This window comes from Ursus americanus, chromosome 26, assembly GCF_024610735.1.
Source record: "Ursus americanus isolate L20-20 chromosome 26, mUrsAme1.1.p, whole genome shotgun sequence".
Classification (NCBI taxonomy): domain Eukaryota; kingdom Metazoa; phylum Chordata; class Mammalia; order Carnivora; family Ursidae; genus Ursus; species Ursus americanus.
Window position 1 is genome coordinate 21,920,878 of NC_142152.1, and position 25,739 is coordinate 21,946,616.

At 46.2% G+C, this 25,739-nt stretch overlaps 1 protein-coding gene across 4 annotated transcripts in view; it reads right to left on the minus strand.

Moving 5' to 3' along the window:
* Positions 1-25,711, minus strand: part of POMT2 (protein O-mannosyltransferase 2) — a 40,609-nt gene extending 14,898 nt beyond the window's left edge. Inside the window, exons 1-9 of one of the 4 annotated variants that reach the window (XM_045807744.2) lie at positions 25,159-25,711; positions 18,668-18,752; positions 13,354-13,458; positions 11,510-11,618; positions 9,547-9,655; positions 7,609-7,768; positions 6,180-6,286; positions 5,433-5,515; positions 2,819-2,928 (exon numbers count right to left, since the gene is read on the minus strand). In XM_045807744.2, coding sequence (XP_045663700.1) covers positions 2,819-2,928; positions 5,433-5,515; positions 6,180-6,286; positions 7,609-7,768; positions 9,547-9,655; positions 11,510-11,618; positions 13,354-13,458; positions 18,668-18,752; positions 25,159-25,616 — 1,326 coding nt within the window. In that variant the 5' untranslated portion in view covers positions 25,617-25,711. Of the gene's footprint in view, positions 1-2,818; positions 2,929-5,432; positions 5,516-6,179; positions 6,287-7,608; positions 7,769-9,546; positions 9,656-11,509; positions 11,619-13,353; positions 13,459-18,667; positions 18,753-24,966; positions 25,034-25,158 lie in introns of those variants that run through there. The other 3 variants (XM_087856148.1, XM_087856149.1, XM_087856150.1) reach the window with 3 other exon arrangements.
* Between the last annotated feature and the right edge of the window lie 28 nt (positions 25,712-25,739).

Consider the following 25,739-nt stretch of genomic DNA (forward strand, 5'->3'; position numbering starts at 1 on the left):
GGAGAAGGGGAGGAGGAGGAGAAGAAGAAGAAGAAGAAAAGAAGAAAGAGAAGGAGAAGAATATACAAGAAACTAAAACATTTTGGCAGTGAGTCATAGAGAAATTAAGTTCATACTCCTGAACAAAAGTATACAGAGTCCACTGGCTTAGATTTGCTTAAGGATCTTAAGATTTTTGTGGTCCTCAGGGGTATGTATTCAGTGTTATTTTTTTAAACAAAACTAATTATTATTAAAATTCCTATAAGAAAAATTACTTCTTTATTATGAGTATAGTCCATGCCTCTTTTTCCCATTGAAACATTTATTTTTACAATGGATTTTTTTACAACACAAGGTTTCCTAGAAACACTGGTATCCTATAACAACAGAATGTTGTACACCAAACTATGTGGGTAAACACTGATCTTCTGGAATTACGTGTAGCTTTCAGTTTGGGGGGATTTTTTGTTTTGTTTTCTGGGGGGTTTTTTTGTTTGTTTTTTGTTTTTTGTTTTTTTTTTTACTTTTCTCTATTTCCCAATTTTATTTTATAAATGTTATACTTTAAAAATATTTAAAAATGGACACTTAGAATTGTTGACAAGACGCTAAACTCCAGGGCAGTGAGAGCCACTAGAAGTGGTTTAGTCCAACCCCCGAGTTGGCAGATGAAGAAACTGGCTGAGAAAGGCTCAGTGTGATTCAGCCATGACAGAACCAGACTCTTCCATGCCTTGGCCCACATGCTCTCTCTACACCAGCATCATGACTTCACACCTCCATGCACGGGCTGCTAGTGTGTAACACCAGGACTCGCATAACAGGGTTTTTCTCTCCCTTTGCACAGTGTACACACTCCTGGCCACCACGTCTGTAACTTCACCTTCTGCATGACAGCTGCAGCTCCCCATGGAAGGGCTAGCTGTGGTTTTCTGCCCTGCCTATCCATTAGACTCTTCTGGAGAATGTCAAAGCAAAACAGAAAGGCACAATGCATAGGCCCCCTCCTTGATCGATGGAGTCAGAGCTGCTGTGTGGTGCCCAGGCATTGGAATGTTTTAAGAGCTCTCCAGTGGGTTCTAAAGCGCTAGAGACAAGTGGAGAAGCAAGAATGGGAAACTGATAATAAAACCCAACACTCTGGGTCAACTTTCTGGTAAACTAGTAAATAAGAAAATAATAATAACGAGTTTTGAGAAGCAAAACTTTTTTGCCAAGTAAAAATATTGGTCATTTTGCCAGAAGAGAAACATCACTCCAAGCCTCGCAGCACAACAGCCTGTCTGGCAGCCTGCACGCCTCCCCTCTCCTCTATTCCCTGTCACGGCAGCTGAGACTTGGGGCCTCACCACTCCTCAGAAGCAATCCCAGTGAGTGACAAGGCCCCCTTTACTGTCGTTTAAAGGCCTCTTTCTCAGCCCTCACCTTCTCTGAGGCCTTTGCTGCGCCTGAACTGCTGACTACCCGCCCTCCTGGGGACACTGTCTGCCCTGTACTCTCCTCTCCCCTCCCTGTTCATACCCTCCTTCTCAGCCTCCTCCCCTGGCACCCCTGGGAGCATCTTCACCACTTCCTAAGTGTTGCTGCCCCCCACCCCGGGCTCCTTCCCTGGCTCTCCTCCCTCTGCTCATCCTTCCGGGGCAATGCCACTCACCCCACTGCGTCACTGACCCCATATGCTACACACTCAGATCTCCTTCCTGAGATAAGCCCCAAACCTAAAATACTCAAAGGAAACTCTCTCATCTCCAGAGCTATTCTTCCCTACCAACCTAGATATAGCTCATCCCTGACAGCCACCAGTGATGGGGCCCTGACACTGACCTATGAAGTTTCCTGATCAATTTCCTCCTCTATCATGGTCTTTGCCTCTATTCACCATCCTCTGTCATGATTATTGCCTCCCAACTCATTTCTTGCCTCCACTATGCCCCTCCTTTCAATCCATCACCCTCCTGCTGGAGTTACCTTTCTAACCTAAAAATTTAATCACATCTTACTATGCCTTAAAAAATCTCAATGCCTCATCACTGTCCACAGAACAAAGTCAAATCTACTGTAACATGGAAGGCCTCTGCACAGCCTGGCCTCCCCCAACCTCTCCAACATCCTGCTCCTCCCTCTCAGACACTGTCCACCACACCCACACCCGACACTCGCGAGCGCAGACACGGGCAGTGTGGCTCACTCATTCAGGTGACAGTCATGGCTAATCCCCCAGGGTGCATGTCACATGTATTACTTCCTACTTTTGATCTGCACAACCACCCTATGATGGAGAAAGGCACTCTTTATTTTCCCTAACTTAAAGATGAAAATACTGAAGCAGATAAAGGTCAAGTAACTTGTTCAAAGTCATAATCTGGCGGAACCAGGATTCAAACCCAGATAATGTAGTCTGGTTTCCAGGTCTGTGTTTACAACCACAACACTTGACCATCATCCATGTCAAGCCAGGCACCGTGCTGGGCACTCGAGCCTTCCAAGAGCTAGCAATCGAGCAGCAAAGAGACCGCAGGAAGGAAGCAGTCACACTTCAACATGAAAAGGGTTACCGCACAGGCATACAAAGCCTGCCCGGCGAGCCTCTCATGCGAGACACATCTACCAAGTATCAAGTAGAGGCAGGTCGTGGTAATCAGACGGAACACTTGCACTGCAGCCTAAAGAAGCTGGAGTTAGCCAGAGGAAAGAGGAGGAGGGTGCAGGAGGAAGACTGTTCCAAGAGGAAAAACGGCGCAGGTACAGGACGGGGGCCGGAAAGAGAAGGGCGGGTTCCGTCCCAGCCAACAGCTTGGTGTTGCCGCAGTACAGAAAGTACAAAAGGCTCGCTGACCTGCTGCTGCCGGGCACCAATGCCCTCGGGGTAGAGGTGCCTGTGGGAGTGGAGATAGCCGATGGCCATCCGCAGGTTCTTCACGGTGATCACGGAGCCGTAGGCCAGATCTGGGAGGAAGGAAGACAGTGGAGGGCGTGAGCTGGGACGGTGCTAGCGGCGCCCCTGACTGGGAGGGGCCTCTGAAGCCATAGGACTCACGAGGCCTCTACCGGACTACACTGGGCCCCGGCACCACCTAAAGCCAGACGCACGGGTGCCTTCTCACTCCCATGGCATCAACTCAAGTGGGAGTTCACTACAAGGTCTCACTGGTGCCCTCACCTCCCTTCTCTCCTAAGGACTTCAAAAGAAGCTGGTATTAACAGTGGTATTATCAAAGCACTATTTGTAATAGCAAAAGATTAGGAACAACCCGTCCTTCAAAGTCTACACATACATTAAACACAATAAAGAAAGAAAGAAGCATTTCATGTCTTACCTAGAATATTCTTCAAGATAGATAAAATGTTATGATAGACTGTTAAGATAATTTTCACTTTTGTGAAATCCTTTTGCGCCTTTTGAATCTAATACTATGTAAACTAGCTGTTCAATGGTGTTTGGGTTTGTTTGTTTTTTTTTTAACTATGAATTAAAAAAAAAAGAATCAACAGTTTACCCAAGAACATCCCCTCTGCCTATAGACCCTGGGTAACTGAGAGGCCTCTTTTCCTCCTTACTGTCCCTCTTCTCGGTCCCCGGTAATCTGGATGCCCTGCCATTCCCCAGTCCTCTGAAACACGTCTCGTTCCATCAGTGATAGGCTACTCAGGGTTTCCTTTGTTCGTTCATTTGTCAACAGATCATACCAATTACACAGTGGACCCAGAGCTGGAGGGGGCCTCGCTGTGGCCCTGGGAGAGCCCAGTCTTAGAGAAGATGGCTGCACACACCGATGAGCACAGGACATGGGCAAATGCTCCGGCAAAGGAGTGACAATGTGTGACATGGTGGGAGCCCAGAGCAGAGTAGGATGAATTCTCATGCAAGGAATAAGAAGAGGCTGGCTTGATGGAAGAGATCACAGTGAGCTAGGCCTTTTAAATAACAAGTAGGCATTTGCTAAGGCCCACAGCTCCATTTTTCTACGTTCTCACGCAGGCCAACATATGCAGACCTGCACACTGCTGACCACCTTTGCTTCTGGAAATTCTTTGTTCCCCCTTCTCAACCCACACTCCCTCATGGACTGTCCTGTGCAGCATCCTTTCCTAACCCACTCCCTCCTGCACTCCTAGTGACCTGACCTTAGCCAGCCCAGTTCTCATTCTCTTTCTACAGGTTTCTTACAGATCACAGCCACTGCCACGGTATCACTTTCCCCTTCAGCTGGCTGATTCTTCCTCTGAAAGCATCAGCTGCAAGCCTGTTGGCCCCGTTGCATGGATTTCTCCAAGCATCTCAAAGTCAACGTCCCTACAGTGGAACCCACTATCTGCTTTTCTAAACCAACTTTTTAACCTGCTTTCCTATTTCTCATTCTATGCATGGTCTTGGCAGGCCCCCTGTGTCCTAGGCACGGTGCAAGGCACTGGAGAGGCTAGAAGATGTCATTGTGCCTCCAAGAAACAATTACCTGGGCTCAAGTCCTCAGTGACACCTTTCTTCTCTTTCCATGTCCAATCTCCTTTGTCCATGCCCATCTGCCCCACTCCTGTGGCTGCCACGACAGTGCCCAGTTCAAGTGCCCAGAATAGCTTTCCAGAGGGGACCCCCTGCCTCTAATCCCATCCCTCCCTAGCCATCCTGTGCTTTGCCATCAGTGTCGCCTCCCTACAGCACAGCCTTCCTGTCCTCCTCCCTGATCAAAGGCCTCCACTGGATCTCTACTGCCTGTTTAATTAAGTCAAACACCTCACCCAAATGTTTCAAACCCTCATAATCTGGGCCCAACCTATCCTTTCAGCCTTATCTTCTAGGATAATCTGTGCCTTACGTTGTGCCCTGTTCTTGGCCTTGATCTTGCTGTCCCCTCTGTCTTATATGCCCTCTCCTCCTTCTCCATTTGTTCAAATCTCCCATTCTTCCAGCGCCAGACTCCACGGCATCTCTCTATGTATCTCTGATGCCTTCCAACCCCCTAGCAGGAGTGATCTCTTGCACCCTTTTATCCCCCTTATATACTTAACCCACACGGTCACTGGATCCTCTACTCTGGAGGGCATCCATCTACAGCCTCCAATGTGGCTATCATGTGCTCAGTTACAATCTGTGAACAAGTGACTGGCTATGAGTCACAGAATACGATGGTGGAAACTGACCACTAGCACCAGAGGGCCTTGTCCTTTCACCAGATTCTCTCTGGTTGCCTTCCCATGGAGCTGACTTGGATTCTTCCACAGCCACAAGGGAGAAGTTATTCTTTACAGTCAAAGAGCTTGCTGCTCAGGGCTGCACTTCCTGTGACCCCAGTCGCTCTCTTTGAGTGCTCATACCGGATCTAACTGGATGTTTCTCTCAGTTTGCCATCTACAGGCTAAAATAACTCAGACTATCATACTTGTCTTTTTCAAGTCACCTACCCAGAAAGGCTTCTGCCCTTCTACCTTCATAAAGGCCAAGAGATACTCACGTTCGGGGATGGAAGCATTGTGAAGGTTGTTGCCTGAAAGCCGGGCCTGGAAGGCAGAACTGAAGAAGCCATCGCCAGGACCACTGTGGGGAAAGGAGCAGAAGACACACAAGTTCCTGGAGAGAAATTCTAATTTCCTGGGAACCCTAGGAAGAGCCTTGTGCAACTGGTTTAAAAGAAGACATTCAGAGTGGCAGTGTGGTATCATGGGACAGACACCGGTGACAGAGTTGGAGAACCGGGGGTCCAAATCTCAATTCAGCCACTTAGTAGCTGGGTGACCTTCAGAAGTACCTAACTTTATTTAGCCTCAATTCCTCATTTATAAATTGGGGATTTATAAAAAATCAAAAGAACTCAAAAACGATCATGATGAAGTGAGATAATATGTACAAAATGCTGACACTTGTCACTACTTGGTAAATGGGAGCCACGGCTAGTGTTGCTGAGATTATCACCCTCCTCCAACTGCACACCTCATTCTGGCCCATCGCTGTTAAGCACAGGGACTGTGCTTAGGGATAAGGGGCAGTTTGGCTATTAGGAAGTTCTCCTCTTTCTTTAGGTGCTGGCTTTTCTGAGCCCTTTGGATACCCAAAAGATGGAGCATAGGGGGAAACAAACAGATAAAACCCACCAGGTCCCTCTAACATCCCAACCACAGACCCAGGAAATCACATAGCCCACCCACAGGCTGAGAGGCAAGAGGAAGATGGGAAGCAAGAGGCTGGAAAGGCTCTGCTGTACCTTTTGTTCAGCACCCTGAAGTGAACAGCATACGTGGCCGTGTAGAGAGTCAGCGGCAGCACTATGAGGCATAAGATGCGAGCGGTCAGGTGTTTCCCCACAGTCACCTGCAAAGAGAGCCAGTGTGGGGTGCTGGGCATATGGGGTTTTATTCTACCTTATACGCGCATTATATGTAACTTTTTAAGTGTAAGTCAAAATCACAAAAAATTGAAAAACTAACAGCAAACAAGAAAAAATACGTGGAAACCCTAGCCTTTCCATAACACCCCACCACCCCAGCACTGCAAGGGGTCGAACATGGGCAAACCCTCTGCTGCCTGTGCAGGCCCTCACTCAGGATCCCAGCCCGTCCCTGCATCTTCAGCCTCGTCACTCATCGGTCCCCTCTATACCCCAGCCACACAGCTCCCCGCATGGTCCCCACGCTTCCTGTACTGAGCCAGCCCCATCCACCACATGCGTAAGTGCTCCGGATCTGCAGCTCAGGCCTCGGCTTCCCCCCAGAAACCTTCCTGGACCACGGGACCCGAGCTCACACCCTCCACTGTACCTTCACAGCACTTTTTGGCTGGACTGTAATCACCTGTTTACTTATTTCTCTCTTTCCATTGTCTCTGGAGGGCAGGAATCCTTGTTTTATTCATCTGCATATTCTGTGTTTCAGACTTAAAGGGTAGTCTGTCTATATTTTCTGAATAAATAAATGAACTTATCAAGACTTTGGTTCACAGGTGATGGTGAAGCATTGTGGCAAAGCAGTTCAGGTCTGGAGTCAGCCTCCTCTAAGTCTGAATCCTACATCTACCTTTTACCACTTGTATGGTCTCGGACACATTATTACCTCTCTAGGTCTGGACTTCCTCATTTGTAAAGAGAGGGTAGTAATGACAACCTCCCAGGACTGTTAGGAGAGGTAAACGAGACAGTGAAGGTGAAGCACTCTGCACAGCGCCTGGCGCAGAATCAGCTCTTAGTAAAGAATACTTTAATAAACTCTAAAGGCCCTTGCTGGCCTCCACATCTGGAGACCCTGGGTCAGAGAAAGAAAATTGTGAGTCAGAAAGTCATCCTACCATTTTACCTAAGATCACATGCAGCTTGCGTCTGCTGTAGATTTGGCATGAGCCCGGCTAGACAGACTCCCCTGGCTGGGTAGTTTGTAGAGCATTTAAAAAATATCACAGAAACAAATGCCAAAAGAAAATTCCAAGGATGTTAGTTCATCCTCTCCCTTTAAATCTCTCTAGCCTCCGAGCATGGCCTACTTCCTGCTGTCATGCTGCCTACAGACAACAGCCGGATCCAGCCCAGCTCGGGCCCAGAATACAGCCACTTGACCACCTGCAGCAGAGGCAGAGAAAGGCCACTGGCTCTGCTGAGAAATACCAGGGAGCAAAGACATTTCTACAAGCACTTGCGTTCTCACCACTGAAAGACTGAGGTCTCCAAGCAGGTGCCAAAGGTCTGAAATGGTGTTCCACCCCACTTGCAGGATGATAAAGAGGCCAACAAACTTGACCCCTAAAGCACCAGCCAGATTAATGCCAGTCAGGCTGAGCCAGAACCACCAGGGGGCAGAGAAGGGCCTGAAAACCAACAAGACACAGGTTCAGTTTGGCAGCTGGAACCAAACTCAAAAAAGAGAGCAGCAGTGGGGAAGGGCAGAGGTTCTGTGACCCTGAGAGGCTGTGCCTGCCCTTTCTTGAGGGCTCCTAACCTCAGGGGACCATGGCGTGGCTCCAAGGAGCATGCGGTCTATGAAACTCCCGAAACCGCAGGAGAGTAAGCAGGGTACTTTTCTGGGGGAGGAGGGGCCATAGCTTTCCCGGCTAATTACAGGGCTCAAAGCAAGCAAAGGCTTATTCTTCAGTAGTGACCAATCAAGTGGAAGGAAAAAGGCAAATCCAGAGAAGCCCACTGGATTCAGTCAGCCCTCTCCTGGGGGGTCACCTGCTGTAAAGCCAGCAATTATTGAGTGCTTACTATGTGTCAGGCGCTGTTCGAGCACTTTACGTGTGTAAACTCTTTAACCTTCACTACAACTCCATGGAGGTAGGTCCTATTATTATCCCCTTCTCCCACAGGAGGAATCGAGGTACAGAGAGGGTAAGCAGTACAGCTAGCAAGCGGTAGAGCATGGTCCTAACCCCGGCAGTCCGTTCCAAGGTCTGTTGCACTTACAGACCCAGTGCTCGGTGCTGCAGTTTTCCCACCAGCTGGCTGCCTCCTCTGCTGGAGTGAAGGCTCCTTAACTGGGAGACTCATGTACCTCCACACCCCCGACTCCCAGCACAGTACCTGGCACATAGTACGTATTCAAGAAATGGCAGGTGGAGGTGGACATGGTAGAAGAAGACAATCACCCAAAGCCAGAGAAAGATGGTAGTCACTGGATCTGGCTTTAGTAGCATAATGTGATTTAATGAGCCTGGTCGCGGTGAAACCAAGCTGACTCAGAAAAGCCTAGGCGGAGCCAGCTCTTTTGGTTTGAATAAAATGAATGACCTACTCTACTCTCTTAGAGGCAAAAGGATGATCTGAAAAAGACCGTTCTGGAAGAAGACCAGAACAGCTTTAGAACTGACCAGGGCCTGCAGAGATCCTCTTGACTGGTATGGACTGCTTAAACCAACCTCTATATACATTATTCCTGTCAGTAGGTCAGGAATGGATGCAACCACTGAGGGCAGGGAGACAAATAGCTCCCAGGCAGTTTCTGTCTTGGTTCCTTCCCCTCTAGGACACAGAATGTGAAGGATAAAGTTATCCTGGGATCCCTAACCAGCACTGGTGCCAAGGGTGGCTTAGAAGATGGTGGGGTGGGGGAAGGCATTAGAACTCCTCCATGATATCCACAAACCCCTACCCAAATCCACCCATTATACTATTCTTAAAAAAGATAATTGACATTTATTTTGTCATATGCAAAATAAAAAAGTACGTTTAGAAAACATATTAAAATCTATTTTTATGGAGTGCGTGGGTGGCTCAGTCGGTTAAGCATCCAACTCTTGATTTCAGCTCAGGTCATTGTCTCAGGGTCATGTGCTCAAGCTTTGCGTCGGACTCGCGCTAAGTGTGGAGTCCGCTTGGGATTCTCTCTCTCCCTCTTCCTCTGCCCCTCCCCCTCTGCGCATAAGCAGGCGTGTGTGCTCTCTCAATAAATAAATAAATAAATATTAAAAATCTATTTTTATGACTTAAAATGGGCAATCTAAGTTTAAAAAAAAAAGTATGCTTGTCTTAAGTGCTGCTTTAAGATAAGTCCTGTAGGCACCCACCCTGTCCCTGGCCATTACAGAAGTTCTAGAGCTGCTACAGCTTCTGACCCCCAACGCCCACCCGCAAAGATGGTGTTTCTGACCTGTCGGCACAGGAGTTGTACTTGACCATGCTCAGCATGGCAGCCATGATGAAGAACATCAAGATGGGGTCAAGGAGGATATACTGGGACAGAGTGAGGCAACCTGTATCTGAAAAACATGAGTTCAGCAGTCAAAAAGGGAATCAGAGATGGGTCTCCCTGAGAACCAAACACCCCAACAATAAGAAATAGTGTCCCTTATATTGAATTGTATGCAAGCATTTATGCGGTCAAGACCAGATGATCCGCTGAGTTATCAGGGAGGTGGAAGGCCATAGCTTTGGGGTACACAAAAGCCCAGGGATAGGAAACTGTATCTCACACGGCTTTCAGGCCCGTGACCCAAGAAACAACCATGTCATTCGATCAGATAGAGCAGTCCAGAGACGAGGGCTCTTCCTCATTCCCACCATCAAAAAGGGAGTTCTGTCTCCCTGCTTATATAGCCACAAACTACCTAAACCTAGGACAGAGTCTTAGCATTTTACCTGAAGTCTCTGTTGGAAGCTGATTCTCTGCATAGGCACCAAAGTGATTGTTCTTCAAACAAAATTTCATTATATCAAGCCCCTGCTTGAAGCCTCCAATGTCTTGCCATCTCACTCAGACTAACCAAGTCCTCATGACGACTGCCAAAGCCGGCATGGTCTCGCTCTTTAAGCAACCTCCCCTTCCAACACCCTCTGCCTCACTCACTCCACTCTGGCCACACTTGGCCTCCTTGCTGTTCCCTGAATTCACCAAATGCTGCCTTGCACCAGGACCACCGCACATGCTGTTCCCTCTGCCTGAACACACTTCACTTAGATCTCTGCATGGCTTAATCTTCTTCGCTCAGGTCTCTGCTCCAGGTCACGCTACCTATAACAGAATCCCTCCCCATTACTCTCTCCTTTACCCTACTCTATTTTCTACATTGCACTATGGCTTATGTTGTTATATTTCAGACTTATAATTTACCTGTTTATTTATCACCTGCCCCACTAGCGGGTAAGCTCCATGACATCACAGGGTCTCATCAGCATATCCTCTGAGGCCCAGAAAAGTGGCCTGGCACAGAGGAGATGCTTGAAAAACAGTTGTGGAATGAAAAAAAGAATAAATACAGAGGATGAATAACTGAAAAGGGAAATTAAAGACACAAGGAAAAAGCCACCAATCCTCTACAGAGAAGCCCTGTAATCTTGCAACATATCTATCAAAACAAAGCCAGAATTACCCCTGAAATACCCACCTAACTTGGCCTGGACTTCTTTAAATGTTAAGTGCTATGAGGTCATGAATTCACATTCATAAAAATCAGAATAGCACAGAATCAATTTCTACAGATCAACTCTCATTTATCCATGTGGGAATTATCCAAAGAAAATAAAGCTCCTATTTTGCTATTTCCTGCCACCCAGCTGCTTCTGAGACATCTGCCCTTGCATTCAGTTGAAATCAATTTAAGGAGTGCAAACTTATAGTAATCTGAGAGATCTTGATAGTAACCTGAGAGAAGCAGAATTAGAATTGCAAGCCTCCTTCAAATACACACACAAGCACACACAAATTTATCTTCTTATCCACACCAAACTCAAATGTGGATAACTTGGAGATAATCCATTCTTTAAGATTATAAATGTGAGCACTCCCCTCTAATAATATAAAGGTTTGTTACACACAACTATTTTTATATGTAATATCACTGGTGAAGAAAATAAGAGCTGTAATACATTTACCCAGTCCTAAAGTTACTTATAAATGTGAGCACTCCCCTCTAATAATACAAAGGTTTGTTACACACAACTATTTTTATATGTAATATCACTGGTGAAGAAAATAAGAGTTGTTATACATTTACCCAGTCCTAAAGTTACTTAAGCACTGGGCCCACGGATAGGATCCTTCAATGTATTGATTTCCAACTACGCTCATAATGTGGCAGTCGGTTTCCTAAAGAACATGGTATAAGACAACTTACCAAAGGTGAGGAGGGCAGCAGTGAGCAGTGCTGCGGGGAGAGACTTGGACAGCTCCAATACAATGAGGTAGGCAAAGGGGACCAGCAAGGAACCAAGAAAAGCACAGAACTATGGAAGGAAAAGAGAAGCAGTCAAACAGCCAGCTAAGCTAAGCATCAGAGACCTATTTGACTTGGTACAAACTAATGTTTAAAATGGAGGACCTTGATACAGGCATGATTTGGTGACCTGAAATCACCTGGAATATCTATAAACAAGAAAGGGATGGTGTGACAGTGAATCGTCAAATCAAGCGACATGTATGTGCCCACTGAGCACCACCTCGAACACTGACATGAAATCAGCAGAGTTCAGCCACGGAGGTGTGCGCAGGATGGCATATGGTTTCAAGTAGGGGACTCTGAGGTGGGACTGCCCCATCAACTGCTAGCTGTGACCCTAAAATAGTACATCTCTGAATCTCAGCCTCCCCGTCTGTGTCATATGAAAAATTAGAGTTCCTGCCTCAGAGGGTTTCTCTGGAGATTAAGTCATCTAGTTTTATTAGCACACACAAAGTACTCAATAAACATTAGCTTCTATTACAAAACTGTGGGTACAAGTAGAGAAAGACCTCTCTATGTTGTTTTAATATTCTAGAGAATTCTAATATTATTTCTGTTATTTTTCCCTTGGTTCTTTTCTTCAATCACACTAGAAATCATTCTTTTATCTACAGGTTGCATTTTGATTCCGGGGGGAAAAAAATCTAACACTTCAGTATGTGGACAGTTGTGTTTTGTTTTGTTTTTTGTTTGGAACCACCAGCTCTCTCTGTACCTCCCTACCCTGTCCATCAAAAGTTAATAGACAAGCCCAGAGAAATGGAAATTCTCACATTTGAGTTGTCACTTTTTGTCAACTGAAAGCAATGGGTCCTAGTGTGAAAGAGAACAAGGCTGTTATACTTGGCCTTCTCGATTTCTACATCAAGCCCACAGTAAGTCAGCCTCTATCCAATTACATATGCTATGTGATATTCAAAAGTCATTAGGAAGATGCAGAACCACTTAGGAATATGAACTCGAGGGTTGGGGCAATCCTTATTTAATACAGTATAATATGACCATGCAAATCACCCAATGATTAGCGCACATAAGCACACAACATTCCTTCTTAAGGAAAGGAGCTTGTAAATGCATCAACCTGCCCTGAGAGCTCTGTGTCCGAAGTCAGATTTTGCAGGTTTCATTTAGCTACAGATAAGGGGTCCCATAGGGTTGGGTACTTAAGCCTGGCGATGCTCCGTCAAGGCTGGTGCTGTGACTCAGGGCAAACACACAGCCCCCTCTACAAGACTGGAAAATCCCTTTTGGGTGCCTGAAACCTTCATGGGGAAAGAAGCAGAGAGCTGGTGTCAGGAATATGGGATACTGAAATCTTAACAGGGGCCCTCAGAGGTAGGCAATACTCTAGCAGTTGTGGCCGTGGAGAGGAATGACTTGCCAATGTGCCGAGGCCAATGTCGGGACTGTAGGAGACTCCTGGCTGCCTGGGTCCTAGGTTACTCTCCAACCCAAAGTCTGAAGCCTCACACGGGCTCGGCAATAGGTGACAGTGTGTGCTTTCTCCTACCCGTGAAATCTCTGTATTATATGTGGCTTCCCCTCCCCTTCTTGCCCACCCTAGTTCTGAATCTCTCCACCTAAATCTCTACTACATGATGTGGGTCCAATCATCCTCCCCTCCCACTGCCACCCAAAGTCCCTTTGTCTACACCTGCCACCACTCCAGGGCTTCCAACTATAAGTTCTGACTGAGTATGAACCCAGGGTTCAGTCTAGAGCAAGTCAGGAAGCCTTACTCCTCTCATTCCCATGTAGTTGTGATGCTCATATTTGTCCCCAGGCTTCTGGAACAAAAAAGTCCCATCATACCCACTCAGGTAGCCAGCAAGACCTATCAGCATCTGAGGAGAGAAGGAGAACAAACAAAAAGATGATGAGAGATCTTTAAGATTCCTCTATCCCCTGAACTTCCCTCCAGCTGCACCCAGACTTCGGCTTCCCTTGGTAACTGTCCATAGGAGTTGCCAATGTGACATTTTCCCCTGCAGCTGTTGCAGAGCAAAGAATCTTTTGTCTACAGAGCTCTTTTCTTGAAACAAATCCTCCCTTGTGTTACGGCCAAGTTCATGGGAATAGTGCAGACTGAACACTTAGGAAGAAAAAATCCCACAATTTGAAGGGCAGGGCCAGGAAGGGCTCTCTCATTCACCTTCTTTCATTTGCTAAGAAATAAAACATGACAGCCCATGGGGGAGGCCGTGTGCAGGGGCTGATTCCTGGGATACTGACCCTCTGAAAGGAAGATGAGGTTCCAAGTCAGAATGAGGAGGAAGAAAAGTGGCCAAGGAGTTCCACACCAGAAACAGGAGGAAGGGAAGAAAGTGGGGAAAAAGAATGCTAAGACAGACACATTTCCCCAGAGGAGAAAAGTCCCAGTGGAAAAAAATACCAAGAGGCCAGAGACCAGTTTCTCCTATTTCCAATATTTCAAAGGAGGGCAACCGTGGCACATTTCAAACCAGAACAAATCAACTATTAAACTAAGACTGAGATTTGTGAGTCCTTCAAAACGTTCAAGAAGATCAGCTTCTTCACTTCTATCTCTCCATCTTTTTACAGTGTAGAAGTTGCTTTTCCACACAAGCAACCAGAAGCTGCTAAGCCATAAAAACTGTCAGCAAATACCAAGCATTTTTAACAGGCCCAGGCTGCCCTAGCCGGACCTCTGTGCTCCAGTTAAGCTGTGTAGAGGGACAGAATATACTGCCTGTATTAAGGGGCGCCTGGGCACCTGGGTGGCTCAGGCGGTTAAGTGTCTGCCTTTGACTCGGGTCATGGTCTCGGGGTCCTAGGATCAAGTCCCGAGTCGGGCTCCCTGCTCAGTGGGGAGTCTGCTTCTCCCTTGCCCCTGCCCCTGCTTGTGCTCTCTCTCTGTCTGTGTCAAATGAATAAAATAAAATCTTTAAAAAAAAGAAAAAAGCCCCTCCATGCAGCACTGCTGTGGGCCTTAGGTTTGGACCATGAACCAGCTCACTTTTTATTATAAGTAGCTCTAACCAGTCACTCTTTATAGTTTCAAGGAATAGAGGCCAAAATTCAACAGTAAATGATTATTAAGCCTTGTTAAAAAAAAAAAAGGAATCCTAAGGCTCAGAAATTAATGTAACTACTTTAACATAAAGTAAGAGAAGGTACTGAAAAGAAAGAGTCATCCAAATACCTAGATGAACAAAAACTGACAGGTGACAAACAAATGCATGCCCCTTCCCACCTGGGATCTCAGAGGACAAATTGGCCTGGTGCTGGTTTAAATTCCCAGACTGCTTGGCTGGTCTGGTAGACTGAAGAAATGCACTGATGGTTTGCATCTCAGCTCTCTGCGGACAATACTTAATATGTCTGAGCTACAAGTAATAAAATCTCCCTTGCAGCGCGGGGAGGGCTGTGAGGATCAGAGACTATGTAGTATGTCAAACACCTGGCACTCTGCCGAGCCCTTACCAGGTACTTGAAATTCAGTTCCCTCTTGGTTCCCTGAAGGTTAAAAGTAGCCCTGAGCTAATTTCCTAACAAACTCATTCAAATCAATAAGAAAAGGAACCTACTAGAATAACAGGCAAATTCATAGGCAACAAAATAATAATGGCTAATATGAAGAAAATGTTCAACCCAACTCATAAAGACATGCAAATGAAAACAGTGACCCACCATTTCTTATTCTCACATTGGCAAAGTTTTGAAAGTATTATCATACCAGTGCTGGCAATGGTGTGGGGGAAGCAAGAACCCTCATACACTGTTGGTGGGAATATATATTACTCAATATTTTTGCAGATAAACTTTTTTAATACATTTTATATTTTGCAGAAAAAATCTAACACAAATTTAAATGTGTATATCCTTTGACTCTTTAGTTTGGCTGCTAAGAACCTTTTAGATACACCTGCACAACTATGAAAAGATAAATGTACAAGGATGTTCACTGCAAAATCTTTTGTAATAGCTGAAAACGGAAATTAACATAAATGTCCACCAATTAAAGATGAGTAAAATAATTTATGACACATCTGTATAATGGAATAATATATAGCCATTAAAATGAATGGCATACAAGTCATAAAAAAGGATGAGATCATGCTATTTGAGACAGCCTGGATGGACCTAGAGGGTATTATGCTAAGCCAGACTGAGAAAGACAAACACCGTATGATTCCACTCATAAATGGAATATTAAAAAAAAAAGAACAAGCAAAAACAGAATCAGAACTATAAATATTGAGTACAAACTGTAGTTGCTAGAGGGAAAGGGGTGGGGGATGGGCAACATGGGTGAAGGGGAGTAAGAGATACAGGCTTCCATTTATGGAATGAGTAAGTCACGGAAATAAAAAGCACAGCATAAGGACTACAGTCAGTGATATCGTAGTAGCGATGTAACAGGACAGATGGCAGCTACACTTGCACTGAGCACAGCGTAACATATAAACTTATCAAATCACCATGTTGTATACCTGAAACTAATATAACATCGTCTGTCAACTATGCAAATTAAAATAGTAATAAATAAAATACAATACATTTTTTTAAATGGAGTACATTTTTACGTGCTAATGTGGAAAGAAGTTACTATAGATCACGTTTAAAATAAACGTTGCTGAACAATTTTAGTCTGGTCCTATTTGTATATATAAGCTGTTCACGTGCACGTCTATAAATATAATCACATATCTGTATAAAGAATTTCTTTTTTTTTTTAAGATTTTATTTATTTATTTGTCAGAGGGAGAGAGAGAGGGAGCTCGAGCATGAGTGGGGGAAGGGGCAGAGGAAGAAGCAGGCTCTGCACTGAGCAAACAGTCCAATGTGGGACCCCAGGATCCTGGGATCGCGACCTGAGCCAAAGGCAGACGCTTAACCGACTGAGCCACCCAGGTGCCCTGTATAAAGAATTTTTTTTAAGATTTTATTTATTCATTTGACAGAGAGAGAGATAGAGAGCAAGCACGAGTACAAGTAGGCAGAGCAAAAGGCAGATGGAGAAGCAGGCTCCCTGCTGAGCAGGAAGCCTGACGTGGGACTCAATCCCAGGACGCGGGAATCATGACCTGAGCCAAAGGCAGATGCTTAACCAACTGAGCCACGCTGGCGCCCTGTGTAAAGAATTTCTAAGAAAACATATATAAGAAACTAATAGAAATGTGGGGAGAGGTAGCTCTTGACCTTTGACCTCCTTCTGTGCTGATCAAATGTTTCACTCTGCGCAGGCATTTCTACGGGGGCTGGCGTGGAGGGACAGCCAGCAGCCTCAGTACTGCAGGAGAAAACCTCCCATTCACAACTTCAAGGGGCTTTCTGATTCTTTGACTGGCTTGGCCTTAGAACCTGTGAAAGCTACTGTGTTCATCACTCTCTTTCAACCAGGTAGAGCACAGGACCGTCAGCAGACAAATGAGGGGGGCAGACGGACTGAACTCCCCAGGGGCAGCTTCAGAAAGAAACCTCACATTTCTCCCTGCCCACAGGGACCAGATGTGAGCCAGGGGAGGCCTAGGTAAAAACAAATCAGCCAGTGCTCCACATGCACGTCTCCACTGTGCCGAGCACTCGGGGACTCCAAACACGGACAGGCAGGCCCCAGCTGAAAGACTGGGCTGGGTTCCCTAGGAAAAAAAAAAATCTCCTCCACCAGGGGATCTGGTTCCCAGGTTAGCCCAGTGCAAACATTCAACACATTGTATTGCTTATTCCTACGGTAGTTGACAGATACCATCCAAGTGGTGGGGCAGGGCAAGTATCATAAGGCAGTGTGCCATAAGGGTTAAGAGAGTAGACGTTGAACCAGCCTGACCCCTGAGTCTGCCACTCACTGACTTTCTTCCTTATGGCAAACTTCTTTTCCTCTCTGTGCCCCAGTTTCCCCATTGGCAAAATGGGGATACAACAGTACCTACTTCATAAGTTATTCTGAGGATTATATAAGATAATCACCAAAAGTGACTAGAACAGATTAAGTTTTCAATTGTTCTGATTTTTATTGCTATTAGCTTATAAAGAAGACAGGAAGAGGCATAATATTTTCTACTCCAGCTCTGGGCTCAGAACTAATTTTGAAATAGGTCACTATCCCACCTCCCTCTCCAACCCTCTCTGGTCCCTACCCAACGCTCTCGTGCCCCTAAGCCCACCATTCACGGACTGCCACCCCTGCCTCCCATCACCTCTGCCTTCATCCCCAAGTACTCCACGTTCCAGGATCATGACCCCACTCCTAACAGAACAATTCTTGTCCCCTTGGTGCCAAAGATCTCAGCCTCCAGTTAGGAAGAAAGGGCTGATCCATGAGCCTTCTCAGAGGTCGTTGTTTTTAGGGGAGTAAAATGAATTCTCACTGTGGGATTTCTCATTGTAAAACATGTGAGAGGTACAGGTCAAAGAATGTGCCTGCTGGGAGCGGGAAGGCGAAAGGAATTTTGCTCTTCTCAGCTCTTCCCAGCAATCTCTGCTTTATGCAACATATTCCTTCTCTCCACTACTTATTTGAATTGAGATAAAATTCATATACCATAAGATTCACCATTATAAAGTGTACAATTCAGTGGTTTTTAGAATATTCACAAGGTTGTGCCACCATGACCTCTACCTAATTCCAGAACATTTCATCACCCCAAAAGAAATCCCCTGCCCATTTGCAATCACTCCAGACCTGGCCACTACTAATCTAGTTTCTGTTTCTATGGATTTGCCTATTCTGGACATTTCATATAAATGGAATCATGTACTATGTGGCCTTTTGTATCTGACATCTTTCACTCAGCATAATGTTTACAAGATTCATCCTTGCTGTAGCATGTAGCAACACTTCATTCCTTTTTTATGGCTGAATAATATTCCATCATATAGCTATACCATATTTTGTATATCCATCCATTGGTTGATGGACTCCCTCTCCATTTCTGGGCCCAGAGAACTCCTCAAAACATCAAAGATTTTCCACATAAGCAGCTGGCCTGAAATGTCATGGATTTCTTTCCACAAGCCCAAGATTTAAATCCAACATTGAGACTTTGCTCCAACTCTTTGAAGAGAGCTTTCAGTCACCACATTACTCACCTTTCCCAGAGGTGGGTGCACATCAAAGAAAAAGGTGCGGTTGATATAATAGCTTCCCATTTTTCCAAAGTGAGTCTCATCCCAACTGAAGGAAAAACAGAAAGAGAAATGAGAATTTTTAAATTATTATACAATCTGGGGCACCTGGGTGGCTCAGTCCGTTAAGCATCTGCCTTCAGGGCAGGTCATGATCCTGGGGTCCTGGGATCAAGCCCCACATCGGACTCCCTGCTTGAGTCTGCTTGTTCCTCTCCTTCTGCCCCTCCCCCTGCTGTGCTCTCTCTCTCTCTCTCTTTCTCTCTCATTCTCTCAAATAAATAAAATCGTAAAAATAAATAAATTATCATGCAATCCAAATAGCCATAATAAAACATGGTTAAAATTACAGTGAAAACCGAAGACTATGGGGCACGTGGGTGGCTCTGTCAGTTAAGTGTCTGCCTTTGGCTCAGCTCATGATCTCAGAATCCTGGGATCAAGCCCTGGGTCAGGCTCCATGCTCAGTGGGGAGTTTGTTTCTCTGTCTCCCTCTGCCCCTCCCCCTGCTTGTGCTACCTCAAATAAATAAATAAAATCTTTATATAAAAAACAACAACCAAAGACTATAAGTTTCAAGCAATTAATCAGAAAATTTGGATTAAAAAATCATTGACGCATTGGGGCATCTGGCTGGCTCAGTTGGTAGATTATGCAACTCTTGATCCTGGGATTGTGAGTTCTGAGGTTTTCTTTTTTTATTTATTTGTTTATTTGAGAGAGAGCACATGTGTGCACGAGAGCTGGGGGAGGGATGGGGGGGAGGCAGAGGGAGAGAGAGAATGCTCAAGCAGACTCCCACTGAGTGTGGAACCCCACATGTGGCTCAATCTCACAACCCTGACATCATGACCTGAGCCAAAACCAAGAGTCCCATGCTTAACCAACTGAGCCACCCAAGGGGCCATGAGCTTGAGTCCCACATTGGGGGTAGAGTTTACTTAAAAAAAAAATTTTTTTTGGACACAAGTGATTTGAGGAAGCAAGACATCAGGCTGATTGTTTTTTATTTCTTTTAAGATTTTACATATTTATTTGTCAGAGAGAGAGCGAGAGGGAGAGAGAACAGAAGCAGGGGGAGCGGCAGGCAGAGGGAGAAGCAGGCTCCCCACTGAGCAAAGAGCCCAATGCGGAACTCGATCCCAGGACTCTGACCTGGGATCACGACCTGAGGTGAAGGCAGTTAACCAACTGAGCCACCCAGGCGTTCCCATCAGGCTGATTGTTAACTTTCATTTAGATAGATGAGAAAGGTTAGCAAATACATTCCAACCAGTTATAAATTTAAGTGAAATCTATATTCTGTAGCTTGAGTTTCTATTTCTTTTAAAAGAGCAGAGTTTTTCTATAATATAGAAAGGTTTGTAGTAAGAGTCTCTTTCAAATCTGTTACATTCTGACCCTGACACTACTTCTGCTAGTAGAACGTAGACTACTACTGCTATTATAAACTACACCATGGGCTACAGATCAGGAAGCGCCTACAAATTACGGTTGTCACAGGGGTCTAATTTTGCTCATTAACCTTGTGATAATTAACCTGTTGACACCGAACTCACTGAGCTTATTATAATGAACTAATCAGTATATAAAAATTGAGTTAAGAGCCTATCTAGAAGCTATCCTTATTGCATAAATTGTTTTGCAAGTAAATAAGTGATTCTAATACCTAAGCTGTTAAACACAACACAAAAATCTTGTTCTTCCATACAACCACATAAACCTTTTCACATCCTACACAAAGACTTGACGGCAGCAGCCTGGTTATCCAGTACAGCCTGGCCACTTCTGTCAGTCCCTCCCGCAGTTCAGAAGAGCAGTTGCTTTCTAGTGACTAGCCATCTCCAGGTCAGCTTCCATAAGCAATTATTACCAACCTGCAACATTAGGGCAGAAAATGCTTTTCCCCAAAATGTAGGGTTCTTTTTTTCCCTTTAATTAGTGGGTCCAATAAATAGGCAGAACAGTAAATCTACTTCTGTGTCCACTATCTGCTAAACACTCTGCTTGACAGAAAGTGAGGACAGTGGCATGGTGATGTCAAAGAAAGAAATAATTCCCAAGCAGTGTGACAAAATAGATTTGCAGAAAGAAGAGAGATCAGTCCCAGCTCCACCACTTACTAATGGATCAACCTGCCAAAGTCACCCTCTCTGGATCTCTGTTCTTGTCTACACAATGAAGACAACAAAAATATCTGCCATGTGCCCTTCACAGGGAAGCATTAGGACTCAATTAAAAAAAAGAAATGTGAAAGAACTCTGTAGACTATAAAGTCCCACACATTTAAACTGTCCCAACTGGGCATTATTTAAACTGTCCCAACACTTGTGGTTACTTTTGAGGTCTTTTTGGAAACATACGAGATTTTTACTTCAAAAATTTCCCAAGTAAAACTAGTAGTAACATTCATATTTCTTCTCAGCTTTTATTGTGTTTGTGTTGGGAGAGACAATCCTTCCTGGCTCTCTCTTGTTCCTGCAGACCTTGCAGGGTATGCCAAGAACGCAAGGTCCTGGCCACTTTACTCAGGCCAGTTCTCAGGGTTATGTTTGCAGAAAACAACCTTGAGGGAAGAGTTAGATCTCCCCCTGGGACAGAGAGCATTCTTGTTTACTGCTTATTATATAACAGTGGCTTCCCCAAGCTCGATATCCCTCAGCTATAATACAACGCCCTGCACATGCAGGCATTCATTCAGACCCAGGGCATCACATGGGACTTCGGGGGCAAGAGGAACTGAGGCCAACATGCTGATGCTCACCCTGCTTGCTGTGCCACGAGAAATAAAGTCCAAGTCTCTGACTCAGTACTTTGTCATTTGCCAGCATCCATAAAGCAGTGACAGGCTAACTTACTAGTTTGCAAGTTGGGTAAAATAAAATCCCAGACCCTGACAGTTTGTGGTCACAAGCATAGGATGCTGAGACATACCTTCCTGTAAGAGAAAGGACAATAAGCTGGGGATGGAATCTGGTAAGTGAAAGCCCTTGCCCGAGTGGTGCGCAAGGAAGATAGTAAGAGTCTCCCTCTGTCCTACCTATTAATGAGGCTGAATGGAGAAAGAAACAGTTTGAATGCTGCCTTGGTTACTGCTCTCTCTCTCCTGGGTAAAACCAGAAAGAGATGTCATCCTAACAGTGGGGCAGCAAGCCTAGCAGCCCTAGCCAAAAGGCAGTATGGAGGTGGCTGCTAAATCAAGGAGTCGCCAAAGTTTACATAAATGATGCCAGCAGTGAGGACCTTGCTATTCAATACAGAACTTTGGGCAAAATGAAAACATTGAAAAGTCCCTGGGTGAGCTGTGTGCTCAGGACAAAAGGAAATGTGACTTGCTTAGTTGCTCACGGCCACTCTCTCCCTCTGTCCCATGATCCCTCCCCCCCCCAATCTCAGCTGTGTTTAAAGGAGTAAGATGATTAAAGGCGGGGGCCAAGGTTTCCCTGTCCCTAAAGGGGCCTGAAGGCCACACACATGCATCCTAGTATGCTGGGGAACTCCAGAGAAAAGAGGGACTCAAACTCAGGGCAGGGACCCACATCTCCAGCTCACTCAATTTCATGGCAGGGAGCAGGGACAATCTGCTAGATACAGGGGTTACCAGAGGTGCTGAGGACTGCAGGGAGAGCCCTAGCAGTGTGTACAGGGACTGAAAGAAAAAGGCCCTTAAGCCCAGGGGCTTACCACGGAAGTACACTGACACACGGAAGCACGCTGGAAAGAAGGGGTGCCACGCCCATGGAGGAGCTAAAGGAAAGAAAAAAGCTTCCTCCCATCCCCTGCATCCAGCACTCCACACTGGGGAATGGCATAATCTCTGGATGGCTGCCATTGTAGTTACTGATGCAGGCCTGTTAGACTCATAAATTCAAGGAGGGGAAAGCACCCAAATTCAACTGATAGGTTTGAGCCAAGCTCCCAGTGGGGAAGGGAAGGTAAAATAACCTTGTGGGTAGGGCCCTTGTACTACTGTTGTGGCTCCCACTGTGGAATGTATGCTGGCAAAGACGATTATGCCATCAGGGACTGCCATGTGGTCCAGGAGAAATAACATAAATTCCAAGAAGAGAAAGGGAAATCACAGCCTTGAAGACATAATGGCCGTTGGAGTCAAGAGAGGCCATGATCCAGGATAACAACGCCATCTGCTGGACGCAGGTACCAAGCACACACTTCTTTTAAAAGGACAGCTATCAATCCTGCTACTAATCTTTTATTGAAACTGAGTGCCTATTGGATGAAGGCCTTAGGACTCTTTGACTTGATATTGCCACTTTGGGGTGAGTCAACTTGGAATATAAGGCCAACAAAAAGGCTCAATAAGGCTTGCTGGTCAAATGGAAGTGATATAGCTGGCCTGGCCCTAGAGGCATCTTGACTTTATACGAGGTGGGAGCTCCCACTTTGGGAGAAACTATCTTCCACTCTGCCACCTGAAGCAAAACCACTGGCTCAGTGGAGCCTTGATTCACAGAGGTTTCTCTCAAGATTTATGCCTGGTTCACTGATAGCGTCCACTGGGCAGCAGCAATCATCCAGTCCCAGTGACAACTCGGGAAGGCCAACTGCAATATGGGTTGATGGACATAACCGGCTGAATTGAAAGTCATCACCCTTGCCTTACACAATATTCCTGAGAAACAGACAAGTTCTATTTTTATTGGCTCGTGGACTTTTGCCATGAGCCTAGCTTCTGGTGTACCACCTATAGGACTATATACTGAGAAATGTAAATCACCCCTCTTCAGAGCCAAGACCTGTGGCAAAAAAATCATGGCTGCCTGTCAATGGGACAATCTGGATCACTCATATAGATGCCCACCGTAAAGGTCAGTATTCTGATAAGACTAACTGAAATCAAGCTGCAGATCAAGCTTGTACCAACCATGCTACTGCCATTGCCACCTTGATTCATCAATGCTCCATGCGTGGAAACACATCTACCATCATGGACTGGGCACAAAGTAAAGGACTATAGGTTTCTGAAGCAGAAATTGTGGTGACTCGTGACTCCTGCCAAAAGTTGGCCAATTTATCCTGTAATAAAGGAGGCCACAATGGGGCACTGGCGCTGCCTGCTACAGGAAACTGACCATATTAGGACTTTGTTCCCCTCTCCTGGCTATCATTGGTACCTCATTGCTACTGACACATTTTCAGGTTAAATTGTTGATGATGCTGTTCCAGTCCAATCATCTGACTCCACATATGTCACTGCAGCACTTGAAACTAAACCATGTCATTCCAAACCATCTACAGTTTGACAATAGCGCACTTTTTTCCCCCAATGGCCACATAATAATGAGCCAACAGTCTAAGTATCTGATGACATTCCACACTCCCTACCCTCCAAAGGCATTTGATATTGTTAAGCATGGAACAATCTTCTCAAAATGATTTCTCACTCTACTTCCCTCACCTCCTCCTGGTTCACACACCTTGGTAAAGCAGTTTGGTCACCTAATGCAGTCATCACCAGAAAGGGTTCGTCTCCTCTTGGCCACCAACTGGGTAATGATCAGGACGAAAGAGGTGGAGGATTATATAAACCTACATTTTTAAAACTTTAGATTCTTCCTGGACTATTCCTGGACATGATCTTTCTCTCCCTCTAACAACTCCAGATCAGCGGGGTAGGGGAGGGAGGGGAGATTCAAACTTAATCCGGTTCGCTGATATTCATCCTGCTTCCTGCCCTGTGAGTAATGAGTCCTTTGTCTCTGACCCATGAGTCTCCTGTCTTCTGCCAGCACTCATGAAACAATAACAAGCTAATTTATTCACTTCCAAGCAGGTCAGCTCAGATAGTTTTTTAGCTGGCTTGCTTTTTGGTCAAGGATTTCCATTTCTAACATCCCCTACACTAACTTTCTGGTCAGGGATACTGACAAAACATGTTATCACTTGTTGGCTAAACAAATTAACTATTTTCAGATTGTGCAAAACTTTTCCTCCTTCTAGCTGGAGACTTTTTACGCTTATCGCATGAAATCTGAGTCCTATAAAATAAAACCTTTAAGAAAACAAGTCTCTCCTCACAAGATGACCCCAGACCTGCTTCCCTTGTCACCATCTCTGGACACACAAACTGTCCCTGCTCCCAAGGATGATTTTCACCTCCCCTGATGCCTGGAAATCCTGCAGATTAGGAACTCAGGCCTTAGGAAATTCTGTACTAAGAATTTCCAATTCTCCTTGGAAGGTCAAAGCCACAATCTGAGAGACTGCTTCCTCGGATCCTAAGGAATCCCACTGCTACCCACCGGAGCAAAAACGACTGGTCTCACGGAATCTGCACCTGGCGGAAAGCAACTTCTAGCAACATGTTTCACCTCCAGCGCAGTCCCGCCCCTCCTCCTGTGTTTCCCGCCCCCTCTATGCCCCCGGGCCAATCAGAGGGCGCATCACTCCCACCCGGTTGCCATGGGACCCACCGAGTCCCTCCTGTCACTCACCAGATGTGCGGCGGCTCGTCCAGACGGTGGAAGCGGGTGGCGAAGGACAGCAGCGTCACCAGAGCCAGCAGGGCCCACCGGCCGGCTGCCTCGAAGCGCCGCGAGCCCCGAGCAGGCCGTTTGGGGCTCCGCGCTGCAGCCGCCGCGGCCACGTCCGGGCCCACAGCCCTAGTAACCTGGTGCCCACAGCGGCCCCGCCGGGGACGCAGCTCGGACCTTGCCGAGCCTTCGCCCACCGCCGGCGGCATCCTGCCCCTCCTCAGGATCGCCCTCCGGCTCGCCAACACGCTCGATCTTGCGAGCCGCCCCGCCAAGAAGTCACCCAGGGGCACCTCGGGGTGCCCTGGGAAATGTAGTTCCCTGCGCCGGCAGCGGGCCCCGGGGCCCCCGCCTCTGGGCTGGGCGGGGAGCGCGGTCGCCGTCCGGGCCGCTAGGAGGCGGCTGGTGGCGCAGAGCATGACGGATCGCCCGGGCCCGGCGGGCCGGTCGGGGAGAAAACGGGCTCAAAGAACTGCAATTCCCAGTAGCTTCGGGAGGGGGGGCGTGGCGGCAGGGCGGGGCGAGCCAGACGAGACCGTAAA